Below are 15,411 nucleotides of genomic sequence, written 5' to 3' on the forward strand. Positions count from 1 at the left end.
TGATCAACAAACTCCAATAATCAACCTCCAACCAAACTAATTTCATCATAAATCATTTTCTATTTTCGCCATACAATAATTGTAGAAAGGAAAAACAAATTTAAGAGCACATAACTGTGAATCAACCATAAGAACCATTACTCCATACAAAGAGTGATAATCTGTCAAAATTTCCAATGGTGATATTACTCCAACCCTTGATCTACCAACATGTTTCCTCATCAAGCAGATCCTTGATCCAACCAACCAATGCACAAAATCAACAAACTGATTGACAACCTCTCCCTATGCCTGAGTTGGTGTTTGGACTTGATCCTTACATAAAGAAACAACGATATGTTTTTGTCAACTACCTAAATTGTAAAATTAACTTTTCCGTTATTGCGATAGTGAAACTAGACCCTTGAACTTGGTATATCATTGAATAGATGTAAGATTAATAACAACTAGACTAAGAAGATACAAAAATTTGCTTTGGGTTTTAGGGTTTTCGATAAATTTATAAATTCTAATTTACAACCCTACTCGTGACACATAGCAATCTAGGGTTGTCAAATTTTTACGCCGTTGCCGGGGAATAACATGTAGAAATTGTTTGATTTGATGCTTATGAATAATCTCTTTTATTGTTGCTTTGATCATTGTTGGTTTCTAAAATATATGGAAATTCATTTTATCAACAACCATCTTTTCAACAATTTGAACAGCAGAATTTTTATTTGCAGGAATCATATCAAGGCTTTCAGCAACATTTTCAAGGTGGACAACCTCAACATCAATTCAACAGCCTTATCATGGTTTTCAACAAGTTGATCCACAATTTCAACCCCAATTTCAGAATTTTCAGCACCCTTATCAACCCCCACAACAATTTCAACATCAAAACCAGAATTTTCAGCAATTTTCAGCAGCCCCAAAATCAGAGTTTTCAAGGAAATAATTTTCAGCAACATTCATGGAATTTTCAAGGGAATTTTCAGCTTCAAAACCAACCATTTCAATCCCCAAATCAATTCAAACAACAACCATTTCAAAGTGGATAGATTTCAAGCAATTTTCTGCAGCCCACCTATTTTCAAGATCAACAAAATTCGTATGCAAACCAAGAAAGCTATAGGAGTTCTAGTGGGCTAATTCAACAACTACAAAAGCTTGAGGAGAGATTGCAACAAAGCTCACAACAACAAGAAACAAATCAAAAATTGCAATAAAATTTTGAAAGACAGATGAGTCACATGACTACTATTATCAGTCAGCTTCAATTCCAAGGGTCCAATCAGCCACCATCGCCACCATCTCAGTCATTTCTGAATCCATTAGAGGATGAGAGCGTTATGGTATTCCGACGTGATAAAACTATTCCAGGACCGAGACTTCAGACACCTATCTCAGTTTCTGATCAAGACATGGAGCATAAACCACAAAAAGAATCAAATCCTTCAGAGCCAGTGTCAGTCTTCATTGCTGAGAACCTGGAGGAAGCTGATATGGAGCCTGATCAAATGAGTGTAGGGAATTGCACTGAGCCCCAGGGATCACCATTATTGACTGAGGTATCAGAGGATTTAGAGGACAAATGTATGAGTGTATGGGATTGCATGGAGGCAATACCCCAAGAATCACTTCCTGTTGGTATACATTCACTTGAGTTAGAGCAGGAAACCTCATCTGAGGAGGATAAAGTTTTGGAGCCACAAAGTCAGCAATTAGGGCTTATTTGTGATCACTCCAGTATTTGTCATGCTTCAGGTACCTCCTATTCATCCATGGATATTTTTCATGCCCATCAGTCAGAAAATGACATAGAGGTACCGGTATTTTGATTTTGTTGGATGTGAGTCATTTCTTTATGCATGCCCTAAACATTTTGATATTGTTATTTCTGCTCTTTCTTACTCCACATGCGTGTGGAAGATGAGTTCTATCTTTGGCCTTGCAGATTTATTTGAAAAATCAGATTGTGTACTTCCACGGTTGATAAAGTCTCCCTTAATGCCGAACAAGGACCCAACATTTCAAGCAACAGTCGAGCTACCAATGTGGGTGCTCCATCTGAATCTTCTCCGACCACCAGAAAGAATATTTGAAGAGATTATATCAGAAGGAGTTCTATTTTCATCACCCACTACAGTTCCACCTCCATGGTGGAAGATGTTACTAAGTCGACTCCGACCACCTGAGATACCATCCAAGGAGGTGAAGAATTTTAAGGAAGTAACTCAGCACATTCATTGCCATATTATGAAGATGCTTACCTCTCCCCGATCCATTCCATTACCGGCATGGATTTTATTGCTGAATCTTCTACAACCGCCAGGATTCAGGGGAGTTTGTTCCAACTTTGCACTTTCTTTTCATTGTTAATACCATTTCCTATTTTTCTTTTTAATTCTCAGTTTTAGATCAGTAGCAATGTTCCATTTTCATGAGCATTTTGGTTTAAAATAAACTCTTGAAGTTCACTTCATGTATGGTAGGGTAGGGAATAAGTGTATCCCCCTAGGACTTCTTCACATCTTGTTAGAAACTCTTGAAAGAGAGTTAAATTTGATTGATTATTCTAGAAATTTAAATCCATGGATGTACACTTTTTAACGCTTAAATGACCCTTAGTAATGGAACCTAGAATGATGAAATTGAGAAAATGTGATTTTTATACCTAGTGAGGTTAGCCATTTTGTGTGATGCACTTAGGTGATTGCCACACTAGAACTTGTTTGTTTTCTTTCAAGGCTACAATATCTATGATGGGTCACATTTATCTAGGTTTTTTAAAATTTTCCCCATAAACCATAAAATTTCATGTTTCACCATTTTTCTTTAACACTTTTCATCCCCATTTTTGGCTTAATTTTTATGCTCTCTTGGACATGGGTATTTTTTAATGTGGTTAATGTTCCTTTGCCCGAGACGGACAAAGATTTAAGTGTGGGGGAGGAGGTGTTCTTTATCATGAAAAATTTTGAAAATTTTTAAAATTGGAGCAAAATTGGAGCTAGTTTTGGATTTAATGCTACAAGATTTTGGATCTTCAAATTTTTGGTGATTGAACCTACTACTGGGACTGAAATTGAAATGTGAAGATTTCATTTGATATTGTTGATAAGGAAATGAAAAACAAAGAAAGAAGAAAAGAAAGAAAACCAATGTGTCAAACTAGAGTTCTTTGTGCCAATTTTGAAAAGCAAGGAGTTAATGAGAATTCCAAAGAAAGCACTTAGTATATTCATCATTATTTGATGCTATGATGAAGTGGTGATGTGTGATGAGGTTGATGTTTGGAAACTAGTTGAAAATCAAGCATGCCCATATTGTGCCAAAAGGGGATGGTTTGTACCAATTTTGATCTTGGAAACTTCTTATGGATCGGTTTCAAGGGAAATTGATTGAGCTAAATTTGTAGAAATGCATTGAGTTGAGAAAGCAAAGAATTCAGCAGCTAATAGTCGGATTGAATTCAAACAAATCAGAAAAAAAAACAGTGAAGGAAAGAAATGAGAAAAAGAAAATGATTTTGCTTGGATTTCCTTCAACAAATCAATTGCAAAGCAATCAAAGAAGTATGATTGGAATACAAGATACCATGGATCAAATGGCATCAGAACAGATTAAATCAGAAAGATCAGAGAGAAAAAAAAACAAATCAGAAAACAGAAAAAGCAGAAAAAAAATAAATGTATCAAGTTGAGTTTCAAAAATCTGATCAGTGATTGGGCCACAGCAAAAACCTACTTCATTTCAGTAACTTTATAAACAACAAATTCAGATGTCAAGTTGTCCAAAGTAGAGCTGCAACAGAGAAAGAATCAAAATCAAAACAGAGAAGAAAAAAAAATCAGAAAAAGCAGAAAATTGCAGCTTTATTTTTCAGCAGTGTTCTACAATTTTTATGGGACTGGTCTGAGCTCGAATTGCACAGAACATTGCATGGTTATTAGCATTATCAATCAAGCTTCATTATGGAAAAAGAATGGAGGAAAAACAGCAAGAAACAAGAGAGAACAAGCCAATTTTCAGATTCAATTTCAGTAATTTTCAGAATTAAACGTGCCAATGATACATTGAATTTTCGGATTCGTGTTAACTGAATTTTGATTTCTAATGATTGGATGCTATTTGTTAGCTCTTGTGAAATCTAAATGTGAAAGGATTGAGCTTGATTCCAAAGGAAATCAAAAGATGGCAAATATATGGCAACATTTGAAGCAAAATGAAGGAGGAAGAAAACCATGTATCAAGGGAGTTTCAAGAATTTGATCAGTTGATGAACCACGGTAGAACCTACCCCATTTCAATTGCTTTATAAACAACAAATTCAGATTCTAAACCTTCAAGATTGTTGCTGCAACAGAAAAGAAAAATCAGAAACAAAATAGAAAAAAACAGGAAATCAGAAATTGCAGTTTTGTTTTTCAGCCAGTTTTGCTACAATTTTTGAGGGGCTGATACGAAATGAAATTGCACAGAACTTTGCATGGTCATTAGCATTATCAATCAAGCTTCATGATGCAAAAAGAATGGAGGCAAAACAGTGAGAAAATAGAGAGAAAAAGGAAAGTTTCACTTTGATTTTGAATTATTTTTGGAATTCAATGTGCCAATGATACATTGAAATTGTGGTTTCATGTGAAGTGAATTTTAGGTTCTGATGATTGGATGCTATTTCTTATCTCTTGTGAAACCTAAATGTGAAGAAAAGTTTAAATTTCAAAGGAAAAACAAAAATGGCACATGTGGTGAATCTTGAAGCAAAAGGGAGAAAAGAAAAGGAGTTTGTATCAATAAGGAACTTCATGGGTTTGACTTATCCTTGGTTCATGAATCTGAAAAACACATTGAAACAAATGGAATACAAGAGAAAGAAATCAGAAAAAGGGCAAGGGTTCATTGATTGGCATTTAACTATACCCATGTTTACCACTTGCATTTATTCTCTTTTCTTGAATTCTTTTCTCTTGAATTTTCATTTCTAAATTCTTATTTCATTTGTCTAAGTTCATAATCTCTTTATGTCTTCAATAAGCCTAGTATATGTGGATTCCAAATCAAGAATGGTAGTGGAGAGTAGAAAACAAGCAAGCCTATGGTAATGCATGAACTTGGGTTGCTTGAGTGAGCTCCATTTCACTTTGATCTTGAATTAGAATGTAGGATGAGAGCCACTGATTTTATTCACTGAAAAAAACCTCGTGAGATTTAGTGTGATGCATTTATCTCAATTAATCATGAAGAGTGAAACTTGCTATGTGGTTAACCAAATACAAGGACTAGTCCATGGATTTAAGCTTTTGAGACTCTACAACTTAGATAATTCCCTTTTAATTGTTTCTAATCATGATTAAGAATGACCTAGGTGGGGGTACGATCTTAGTTTATTTTGTTGGCTTGAGCGAGACGCTCAAGGGTAAGTGTGGGGGAATTTGATGAGCTAGGGTTTCTTGCATTTTAATTGATTCAATTTTTGAGTTTTTGCATGAAAATAATTATTTATTGAATCGATTTGATCATAATTGTCTATATTGCATAATCTGAAGCTTGATTATAATTTTCATGATTTAATGGCAATTTTTGTATTAATTGAGCTTTAATTAATTTTAGGGTTCAAATCGGATCAAATTCGAGCTCAATCGTGGTCAAATCGAGCCAATTTGCCTAAATTGATCAAGCCAACTTGGAGGACATGACCTAGCCCAAGCCCGATCAAGATCCATGAATTTTTCATAAACCCTAGGCTGCCCTAAACCCCAGATCAGAGCTGCATCGTCAGATCAAGATTGGACGGCTGAGATTCTTCAATTAATCGGCGGTATAAATCAAAAGCTTTAATCGGGTGAACAGTGGTTGCGCCACTGTTCACCTTCGTCCCCGACGCCACACCCCTGTTCACCGACGTACGTGCACGGCCAGCCCCATCCTCCCAAACTTCGTCAATTGCATTCCTTGATTTGTGAATAGTCCAACGTCGGCCGATTGGGTATAATCCGGCGATCGGACGGCACGCGATGACGAGGGTTTCGCCACCGTCGTTCACCCCTGTTTTCTCATTTTTCGGCGTTCTGCTGCACAATCCGAGCTCGCGCTTCGTGGAGGGGTTCTCCTAGGATCGTGGAGTTTCCTTGTATCAACAGCAGCATCATCAGAGCAGAGAGGAAGCAAGGAATCCAGTTTGCCATCTGAAAAGTCACTGCACAACCTGATTTTAATGGCGGAGAGGGTTTTTTCGGCGTTTTTCTGGGTTTGGGCAGCTAGAAAACACACAAGAGACCGACGTGAAGACTCCTAATTGATCAATGAAGCTGGTTTGACACCCAGCTGAGGAGAACAATCGGAGAAGGGAGAAGAGGATGATTTATCAGTTTCTGCACAATTCGAATACTGCATTTTCTGTTTTCATTACTGATAGTTTCTGATTTCTTGCTTTAGGGTTGTTTGAATTTAAATGGTTTGATTAATTCATTAGTTTGTGTAATCTAATTTCCTTAGCTTTAGTTTCTTGTTTGATTTCAGTCTAATAACCCCGTGCCAAGTTACTGTTCCGTGCCATATTCCCTCTCGCGTGCCAAATTGTTCTTGAATGCATCAACTTAGGATAGCTTAGTTTAAACTCTTTCATTCCATTTAAAGAACTGGTTTGTTGATTTCAGTAACTTGCAATTGGTTCTGTCTATTTCATAGAGTCACTGTTCCGTGTCATTTGAGTGCTGAGTATCGGTTTGCTAGGTTGTTTCTGATGAAGTTCTTTAGTTTTTAGATTGATCTATGATTTCCTACCATTTGAGAAAGCTGAACTTTGAATTTAATAAATGCTTTAGAGCACAATTAGAATAGATTTCATTGTTTAGATTTGAATTGAACTGTATCTTTAGGTTTGTCTGATACCTTGGTTCATTAGTTTCAGCTTTAGGTTAGGGAATTGCATTTTTCATTAATTTTTAATTTTGTATTACATTGCATTCCAAAACACCAAACCGCATTTATATTGAAAACCCCAAAAAGAACGACTCGAAAGCTCAATTCACGCAACTTTCTACTAGCCTTGGAAAAACACGACTCGAGACCCCTATACTTGATTTGTTTGAATTAATTGTGGGTTTTCGATAAATTTATAAATTCTAATTTACAACCCTACTCGTGACACATTGCAATCTAGGGTTGTCAAGGTACCTGTGGCTTCTGGAAGTGTTGCCCAGGTACACCGCGCTTCTTTAAAGATACAATATCCTGGACAATGGGCAAAATGCCTAGATGTTACTGTAAAGGTTAGACATCCTGGTGTTGGAGAGTCCATTAAGAGGGATTTTATGATAATTAAATTAGTTGCCAGAATTTCCAACTTCATTCCTACTCTGAAGTGGTTGCGCTTGGATGAAAGTGTACAACAGTTTGCTATTTTTATGATGTCTCAAGTAGATCTTGCAAGGGAGGCGGCACATTTAAGCCGCTTTATATATAATTTCCGTAGGTGGAAGGATGTATCTTTTCCAAAACCTGTTTACCCTCTTGTCCATCCTGCTGTTTTAGTGGAGACTTATGAGCATGGAGAAAGTGTCTCTCGCTATGTTGATGAGCTTGAAGGACATGATCGACTCAAAAGTGCTCTTGCCCATATTGGTACTAATGCACTCTTGAAGATGATCTCTATTTGTCTCTGAGTTTATTTAATTATCATGATCATGCATCCCAAATAAGTTGCCTAAGTCTGATGTTGGCAAACTTATTATCCTATAGCTATTTCCTAATATATGCAATTTTTGTTGTGTTGTACAAGTGGTCATTTTTTTTAAGAAAGCTTATTTATGTTTAATCTTTTGCCTTTCTACTAGTAAATTTAGGAAAAGGGTGAGCTGAAACAATGGTAAGTTGCCCCATTGCTATTGGGATAAGAAGGTTTTCAAATAGAAAAACCTATATGGAAAGCGTGTCTTATAAGCCTGCATGTATCTAGCCATCTCAAATCTTGTATTAAAATAAAATCCATGATTTCTTCCACATTTATTATCAATTACTTTTTTGATTGTTACATTTATTATCTCGAGGAAATTCATAATTCCTGGATATGCCATTATAACTTTTTTGTGATGCAGTTTATTTTCTTTACTATGATTTTAATTTTAGTTCCTGGAAATTCATAATTCCTGGATATGCCACCAAATGTTGTTAATTAGAGTTGCATCGCAATCCCTTATTTGCTTTAAAAACAATTGGTAGTTCCTTTGTCCACGGAAGTGTGACCATGTTTCTAAGCTGAGTTGACTTGCTTGCTCCAAAAGTTCATTGAAAATTGCCCCTTTAGTTGCAAATACTTGTCCTATTTTTGTTAAGCCAACCTAATGCACATATAACATTGCAGGAAGTTGATAAATTCCTTCACTTTCTGGGGCTCTCGGGAAGGTGATGCTGTCCATCCAGCTGAATGTATGCATCAATTACTAGATCAAGTACGCCGTCACAAAGTCAACATTGATGGAAATGTTTGCACTGCGATGGTGACAACTTTAGTTCTGGAGGTAAATTTATTTGGCAAGTTGCCTATCTTATGCATCAAAACTGGTGTTCCTTGTGCATGTCTCGTATGTTTTCATCACAAATACAAAGTTTCCTTGTGCCTTATCGCATGTGAATACTTCAGAATTTTCAAACTTTAATCATTTCATCCCAGCCCCCAATCATGTATACTATTACACTTCATGTAAAAGTGTTACTGTACACGTGGCATTTCTGATGCATCATTAATTAATTCGTTAGATGCATTAATGGTTCTGATGACAAGAGAGTTTAAAGACTTAGATATTTTGATGATTTTGAAACTCTGCATATAGAAAATGGTCACCCTTGGAGTAACAAAATCATCAAAATAGCTCTCAGACTTTTCGAGCTTGTCACTTCACTCCTTTCTTAACCAATAATAGTGTTACTTTATTTTGTGAAAATGACTCGGCGCACACGTAGTACACCCACCATGCCATTATTTCATCAGATGAAATTAATCATGTTAATGGTTAGGCTGTAAAATGATAAAAGTTTAGATACTTCAAAGGATATTGACGATTTTGAGAATCCGGAGGACATATTGTAAAAGGGACTCCTAAAGTTTCAAAATCATCAAAATAATACCTCCTAGACTTTTCAAGCTCTTATCATTTCACTGCTTAATAGTTATGGGTCAAATGACATGAGTTAATTTCGATGAGTGCCTTGATGATTCTGAAACTCTGGGAAGGCATATTGAAAAAAATGATAATTTTCCTTAAATATTATTACATCAATTATTTACTAAATAACTTCTAAAATTTTCATTTATTTCTTTGTAGGGTTGGCAGCGTAAACTGGATCCAGATTATGATATCATGAAGACACTACAGAAATTATTGTTCAGATCTGACTGGTCTCAGTCACTCCAATATACAATCGAAGGGATCATGGTCGCTTGGCCGAAGGCCATCCTTTACATTTTTAATTCTTTGAAAGAGAGAGAAAAAGGTTTTGACAGCTTTAAACTTGGAATGCAAATCCCAATGTGAGGACTCTTTCAGCCATTTTCGATTTGGTCAAAATGGTATCAAATTCGCTGAAAGGGGCGACTCCATTAAATTTGTATTCGAAAATTTGACATTAATTCACGGCTAGTGTTGTCTGCTGTCACTTCAATTTTGTAGTTACCATCTACAAAATGTTTTGTTGCAGAGTTGTGATCTGCATTTTCATTAATGGTAAGGGAAGTGAACCCTGTCAAATTGTTTTGTTGCAGATTTACCATCTGTGTTTTTTGTTAAGGTGGAAATGAGGCTTACTGATTACATGGGAAGTAAAATGGAAATAAACAAAATGTTCTTTGTTTCATGTTTCAATGCGCTGATATGTTCTTTTGATTTGTCCGTTCTTTTGATTTGTCCGTTTAGATCAAAGGCTTAGGAAACAGATTCATTACGCTACTATCTTCTATGTTATATTGATGACTATTATGGCTCCCTTCCTTTTCAGTAAAGTTATAGAAAAAATTAAAACGATTTCCTATGAATTAGTTAAATACATAAACAATTTGAAATGTTTTCTTTTAAAAAATTGGTTTAAAATTTTTAATGAGAATAATTCGGTAAAATAGTTAGAATGACCTCCTTTTCTCAAGGATCATGGTCATGATCTCTAATAAGTTTTTCTTTCCTCATATACTTATAAAATTCTCAGGTATGAATACAGCTAACATGTTCAAAATCTCTTCTTAGTTCATATAATATTTTTTTTTACCCTTTGCTCTTGCTGCCCCCTCAAACTCACCATCAAGGAGCTTTGCTAGAAATAACTCCAGCATCCTATGACACATGCCTTCGTATGTGCAAGTCAAATTTAGTCTCCACCATGGCACGTGACCCATTGGCACTTGACCCATTGCCATATCTCTCCGGGCAGAAAGAAGCGACGTGACCATTTCATCTATGAAATTATTTCTCTTCAAAGACGTAAAGAATGATAACGTACATCTTAGAATATGTGGATAACGGAAGTGCATATTCTAGAACACGTAGATAACGAAAGCGCATATTTTAGAACATGTGAGTAATGAAAATATATATTTTGAAATATGTGATAAACAGATGCATATGTCTTGGGAAATAAGGGCATTTATAACTCTTTAAAAAGATTGTCCACTCCCGCAAGCGTACTTATGTGCGCTCAAAAAGCCCTAATTTTTCATAAGCAATTCTCTTTTTCCATAAAAATTCTAATTTGACATTCGGAGTGACTTATCGAGAACCGTCTCTGGTACCATTCTAACCTTCTTGAGGAGTACTTTTCGGATTTGTTTATCCTCCTTGGTAACGATCTCCGAAGAATGTGCACATCAACCCATTCATTGGTTAGTAGCTTGACCATTCATGATATTTCGGCGAAATAGTTAGGCTAGTGGGGGGAAAATAACAATGTTAATAAGCTAGGTCTTTACGTGGTTTAGACCTCCCATCCTATATTTCATGATTTAATGATCCATTTAGTAAATCAAATCCGAAATACTCTCTAATAAAAGTCTCATTTAGAGGTGGAAAAACCTCGGATAATATTAATATATTCTCTATAAAGATTTACATGAGAGGTAAAGAGAGAAGAGTATCATATTCTATAGAAATGGCCTTTTAGTAATCCTTGGTCACATTTCTCTTGGCTTAATTTAGCAACAAGATGTCTAGACATTGTGCATGGTTGTCAAGAATGAATCAATGGTGATGCTTATATAGATGAGCCTCACTTTTTAAAATACTTTAGTGGATAGAAATCGACTTGAGTGACTGTGTCAACTAACTTTGATTGACTGTGTCATCCAATGTTAGGCCTACACTCTAGGACTTCTAATGTTTAAATGCTCAGTCTTTGGGAATTTATCCATTGCCTTAAATAGTTGAAAGTTTAGTTGGTTTCAAAGGCCTTGTATAATACATCTATGTTGGTGCGAAAAGTATCAGATGATCGACTTTAATTTTGATAATTGCACGAGGTTTAAGTTAAATATGTTGTTGGACTAATAAGTTGATCTAGTGTGCAGGGAGCACAGGTAAAATCCTAGTTGACTAGGTAAAAAACAAAAGTCCTAGTTGTAGGCTAGATAAGGACAAGTCCTGGTCTGGAGGATCAGGCAGAAGACTTGGCAGGTCAGGTGCACCAGGTGCAAGTTCATGCAGTGTCAGAGGACCGGGAAGCATGATCAAAGTCCAAACGGGTACGATCAGGAGGACCAGAGGTTTGGTGAAGTCTAGGTGGTCAGGAGGACCGAGTTCTAACAGAAAAGTTCTGAGGGCCAAGGACCACAACTGAGCAGAAAGTCCAACAAGTCTGGAGGACTTGGTTGACAAATAAGGTAATTTCTTCCGAGAGGAGTGGGTCAGGATACGTTGCCAAAGTGGAACTATAGGCGTCGGTCTAACCCAAGATTTCACTGGAAATCTGAAGTTAAGACCAAGAAACAATTTGTAGAACTTATAATGCAGATTGGAGAGGTGAAGTCTTTGACTTCGGACGACTTTATCCGAAGTTCAAGTCGACCGGAAGTTCCTGTCGATCGGAATGTGTATTCCAGGCGACTTAAAATTGGATTAACGTAGCGGAAGTCAAAGTCTATCAAGACCTTCCATGTCAGCACAAAGTTGACCAGAATGGAAGTTTCAGTTGATCGAAAAGCTGAGTCAGCTGCGAGAATAGTGGATCAGTGGTCTACGTGGAGTCAACCAGAACAAGGTTCTAGTCGATCGAATGTCTAATAAAAGCACTTCAAACAGAGGCTTCTCGACAGCAATTACACAATAATTCAAGATCAAGTCATGTCGAGCCGACGACATTCTGAGCGAGCAACCACATTAGCATTTTAGTGTCTTATATTTAGAACTATTTTATGTTCTATGCATGGTAAGAACCAATTGGTCTCTTATATTTAGTCATATATGTTATATGCCAAGTAGAATTTGGATTAATTTTGGTTTCAGTTAAGGATGTTGATTTTGAAATTCTTATGCCAATCTCCTATTTGTTTATTTTAGTTTTAAATGTTTCTTATCTAGGAAGAGATATAATCTTATTTTAGGTGAGCTTTGCTAGCTTATCTACACTCATTACTAGGCCTAACTATGAGTTTGTAATATTCCAAATCATTCATTATTATATTGAGATATTAGATAAATAATTTTTTTGCATAAGTTTGTTCGTGTTTATATTACATTGTAAACATAAAAGATATGTTCACAATAAATTTTTAAACTTTATGCATCCTTTGTTTATTATCTGTGCTCCATTTAGAATTTATATTTTTATAAGCTATACTTAACTATGTAGATGAATCATCTCTTTACTTCTTGTTTATATTGGATACAAGGTTTCGTTGTTGCTCATTCCATATTATTAGTGGGGGTACTACCTATGTAATTATTAAAGTAAAAAAAATTCTTGATTAAATTTTTATAATTAGTATATTAGAATATGCATATCTGCTTGTGTTATTTGGATGTGAAAGTGACTTGCAAAATGGTGATATATAAATTGTTCCACTTCCAATAGCCTAGTTTTATAAAACTTTACCTCCATGACAAATTGCTTTTCATTTTCATGCATTCCTCTATGGCTACTATGACTCTAGTAGGTTTCTCATCACCTAGCCTTTTGTATTGAATACTTATTATATGATAATTCTAATTAAACTTTTCTTGTTCAATGATGATTACTTTTGAATTTTGGCGAGTATCAGCTACTTGTATTATTCATTTAAATGATAAAGAAAAAGATAACAACACCTATTGTACTAGTGTTTGATGGTGGGGCAATGGTGACAATGTTTTGAAAGGTTCTTCCTTGGTATATTGGTCCTTTTGTACAGGAAGATTGATCAAGACCGCCTCCTCCTCCTCATATTAATTCTTTTGTTTTATAGGGTCTCTTTCAATCTATCTAGCAGACAAGTGATTGAGAAGAAGATAATTATAGGGAAAACAAGCTGCATGCCAATATGTATTCTTTACTACATAATTTCTTACTGTTAGTGCTCTTGTTGTTTGTTGTTAGATTCTTGTGCTTGTAGTCGGAGTTTTGCAGTGAACTAACAGAATACCTTGCCCACTAACTTTTAGTTTTTTTTCTTTTGTTAAGAGAAAGGACCATATATCTTACCTTATTCTATGAATTTACATAGTTTATATACAATATGCACATAATTTATTGGTTAGTATTGATTGTTGTCAATTCTCAACTCAATTAGTAGACAACCATGTTAATTGCTCATCTCATCATTAGAGTGATTAAACCAACTACGTATTTGCTTAACTCAGTGTCAAAGTGATTAAATATTGATCAATTAAAGTACTTAAGCTTTTGTTCTTATCATATGCTTGCTTTTTTATTCCATATATATAATTTTCATTGAGATTTGAACTTTACGTATGCTTTGTTGTTTAAACAAACTACCTCTCAACCATAACTAAATCTTTTAAAATGTTCTTTTTGTTTGCTTTGCATTTTTTTTTTTTTGGATTTTTAGTTCCATATCTTCTTGTTGAGCTTGCCCTTCCACTTTGTGTTTTCTCAACCATAACTAAATCTTTTAAAGTGTTCTTTTTGTTTGCTTTGCATTTTTTTTGGATTTTTAGTTCCATAACTTCTTGCATCTTCTTGTTGAGCTTGCCATTCTACTTTATGTTTTCTTCATGGAATAGGGTTTATGCTTGGTTAAATCAATGAAATGTGTTGAGATAATAAGATATTAAAAATGGATGCTCAATAAAGAACTAAAATTTTTATCCACTAAATTTTAATGATTCATTTTGGAATCATTTTTTTTATTCTTAGTCTAGAGCATGGAGACAGCTCCAAGAGATTAAAAATTAGGCTAATGAATTGATAAGTCGAAGAGTCAAATTTGAGAGTTTAATCTTCATGTTGATTGAGATGGCTTAAGTCATCTAATCGATTTCTTTCCTACAGTCCTTCCCTTTAGGCAGTCTTTGCTTCCTTGCTACAGTACTATTGTGTGTGTCATATTGTGTTAACTTCCTTCCTGTTGGCATCTTCTGATCTGGTCCATAGCTACCTATTTATCATGGACTTGCTCATGCAAGCCTTGATGCCAATCTAAAGCAGCGAGTGCAGGAACAACAGTCAGTGTTGGTCTAGATTTTTGTATAATCTGTGTATTAGTGTGTTCCCTGTCTGAATTACTAGAATTGACGACAACTACTGGTGGCTTTCTCCGAGAAGCTCTTGATCTTGTTTGGACCGTCCATGGCTCTCATTCCCCATCCAACCTCCCATCTAGAACTGCAGGAACATCTATATTGAGAGCAATAGAGGCAGTTGATGCTGAACTTGAAATCAGACATTGTTGTTACCTATTCTATTTAGGCAGGTACTGAGTCAAAGTATAGTATTGTGCTCCTGCTCTATAATGGGAGATTTGATGTTGATAGCAGTTGGCGTTGGTGTTATATTTGAAAGGTGTCCTAAGATAATCACCTTAGATATTATATTATTTATTGGATAAATAAAATCACTATTTGAGTATACATTCTCTATGTATTTGATTTGATCTTAAACTCAATTACTGATGTCCATGATACAATGCATATTGCATGAGAGAAATTGTGATTGTCACGACCCGACAGATAGTCGTCCGAAAAATTTCAGCAGCACCTCCCTAGTATCACTGACAATTCCCTGAATATAGACATATATAAGGCCCACACGACCTATCCATACTACAAAATATGAATTTAGACAAGTAATAAAAGTAAAAGTGACCCACACGACCACGTACACATCCTACACAATGCATAAGAATGAAATTCTAATTCTACACAACGATTAAGGAATAAATTCGTAAAGTAACGAAAAGTCCAAAGTTTCGTAAGTGGAAACGTAACAAGTACAAGTATAAAATCAAAA

The 15,411-nt window shown here is 35.4% G+C and overlaps 1 protein-coding gene across 1 annotated transcript; it reads left to right on the forward strand.

The window, feature by feature from the left end:
• Nucleotides 1-1,235: 1,235 nt before the first annotated feature.
• On the forward strand, nucleotides 1,236-9,812 carry LOC141833160 (uncharacterized). The gene is made up of 6 exons (XM_074720546.1): nucleotides 1,236-1,553; nucleotides 1,915-1,962; nucleotides 7,161-7,644; nucleotides 7,824-7,839; nucleotides 8,351-8,507; nucleotides 9,312-9,812. The coding sequence occupies exons 1-6, from the start codon at nucleotides 1,236-1,238 to the stop codon at nucleotides 9,519-9,521; spliced, it is 1,233 nt and encodes a 410-aa protein (XP_074576647.1). The 3' UTR covers nucleotides 9,522-9,812.
• The last annotated feature ends 5,599 nt before the right edge of the window (nucleotides 9,813-15,411 follow it).

Source organism: Curcuma longa, chromosome 8 (assembly GCF_044706935.1).
Source record: "Curcuma longa cultivar G26 ecotype Majalengka, Jawa Barat chromosome 8, ITB_CL_G26_1.1, whole genome shotgun sequence".
Classification (NCBI taxonomy): Eukaryota; Viridiplantae; Streptophyta; class Magnoliopsida; order Zingiberales; family Zingiberaceae; genus Curcuma; species Curcuma longa.

Bases quoted from the DNA above. Each gene is read 5' to 3' on its own strand.
- LOC141833160 (XM_074720546.1), top strand. From the start codon at position 1,236: ATGACTACTATTATCAGTCAGCTTCAATTCCAAGGGTCCAATCAGCCA. The intron at 1,963-7,160 runs GTACTTCCACGG...AGGGTTGTCAAG, and splicing joins TATTTGAAAAATCAGATTGT to GTACCTGTGGCTTCTGGAAG. The intron at 8,508-9,311 runs GTAAATTTATTT...ATTTCTTTGTAG, and splicing joins TGACAACTTTAGTTCTGGAG to GGTTGGCAGCGTAAACTGGA.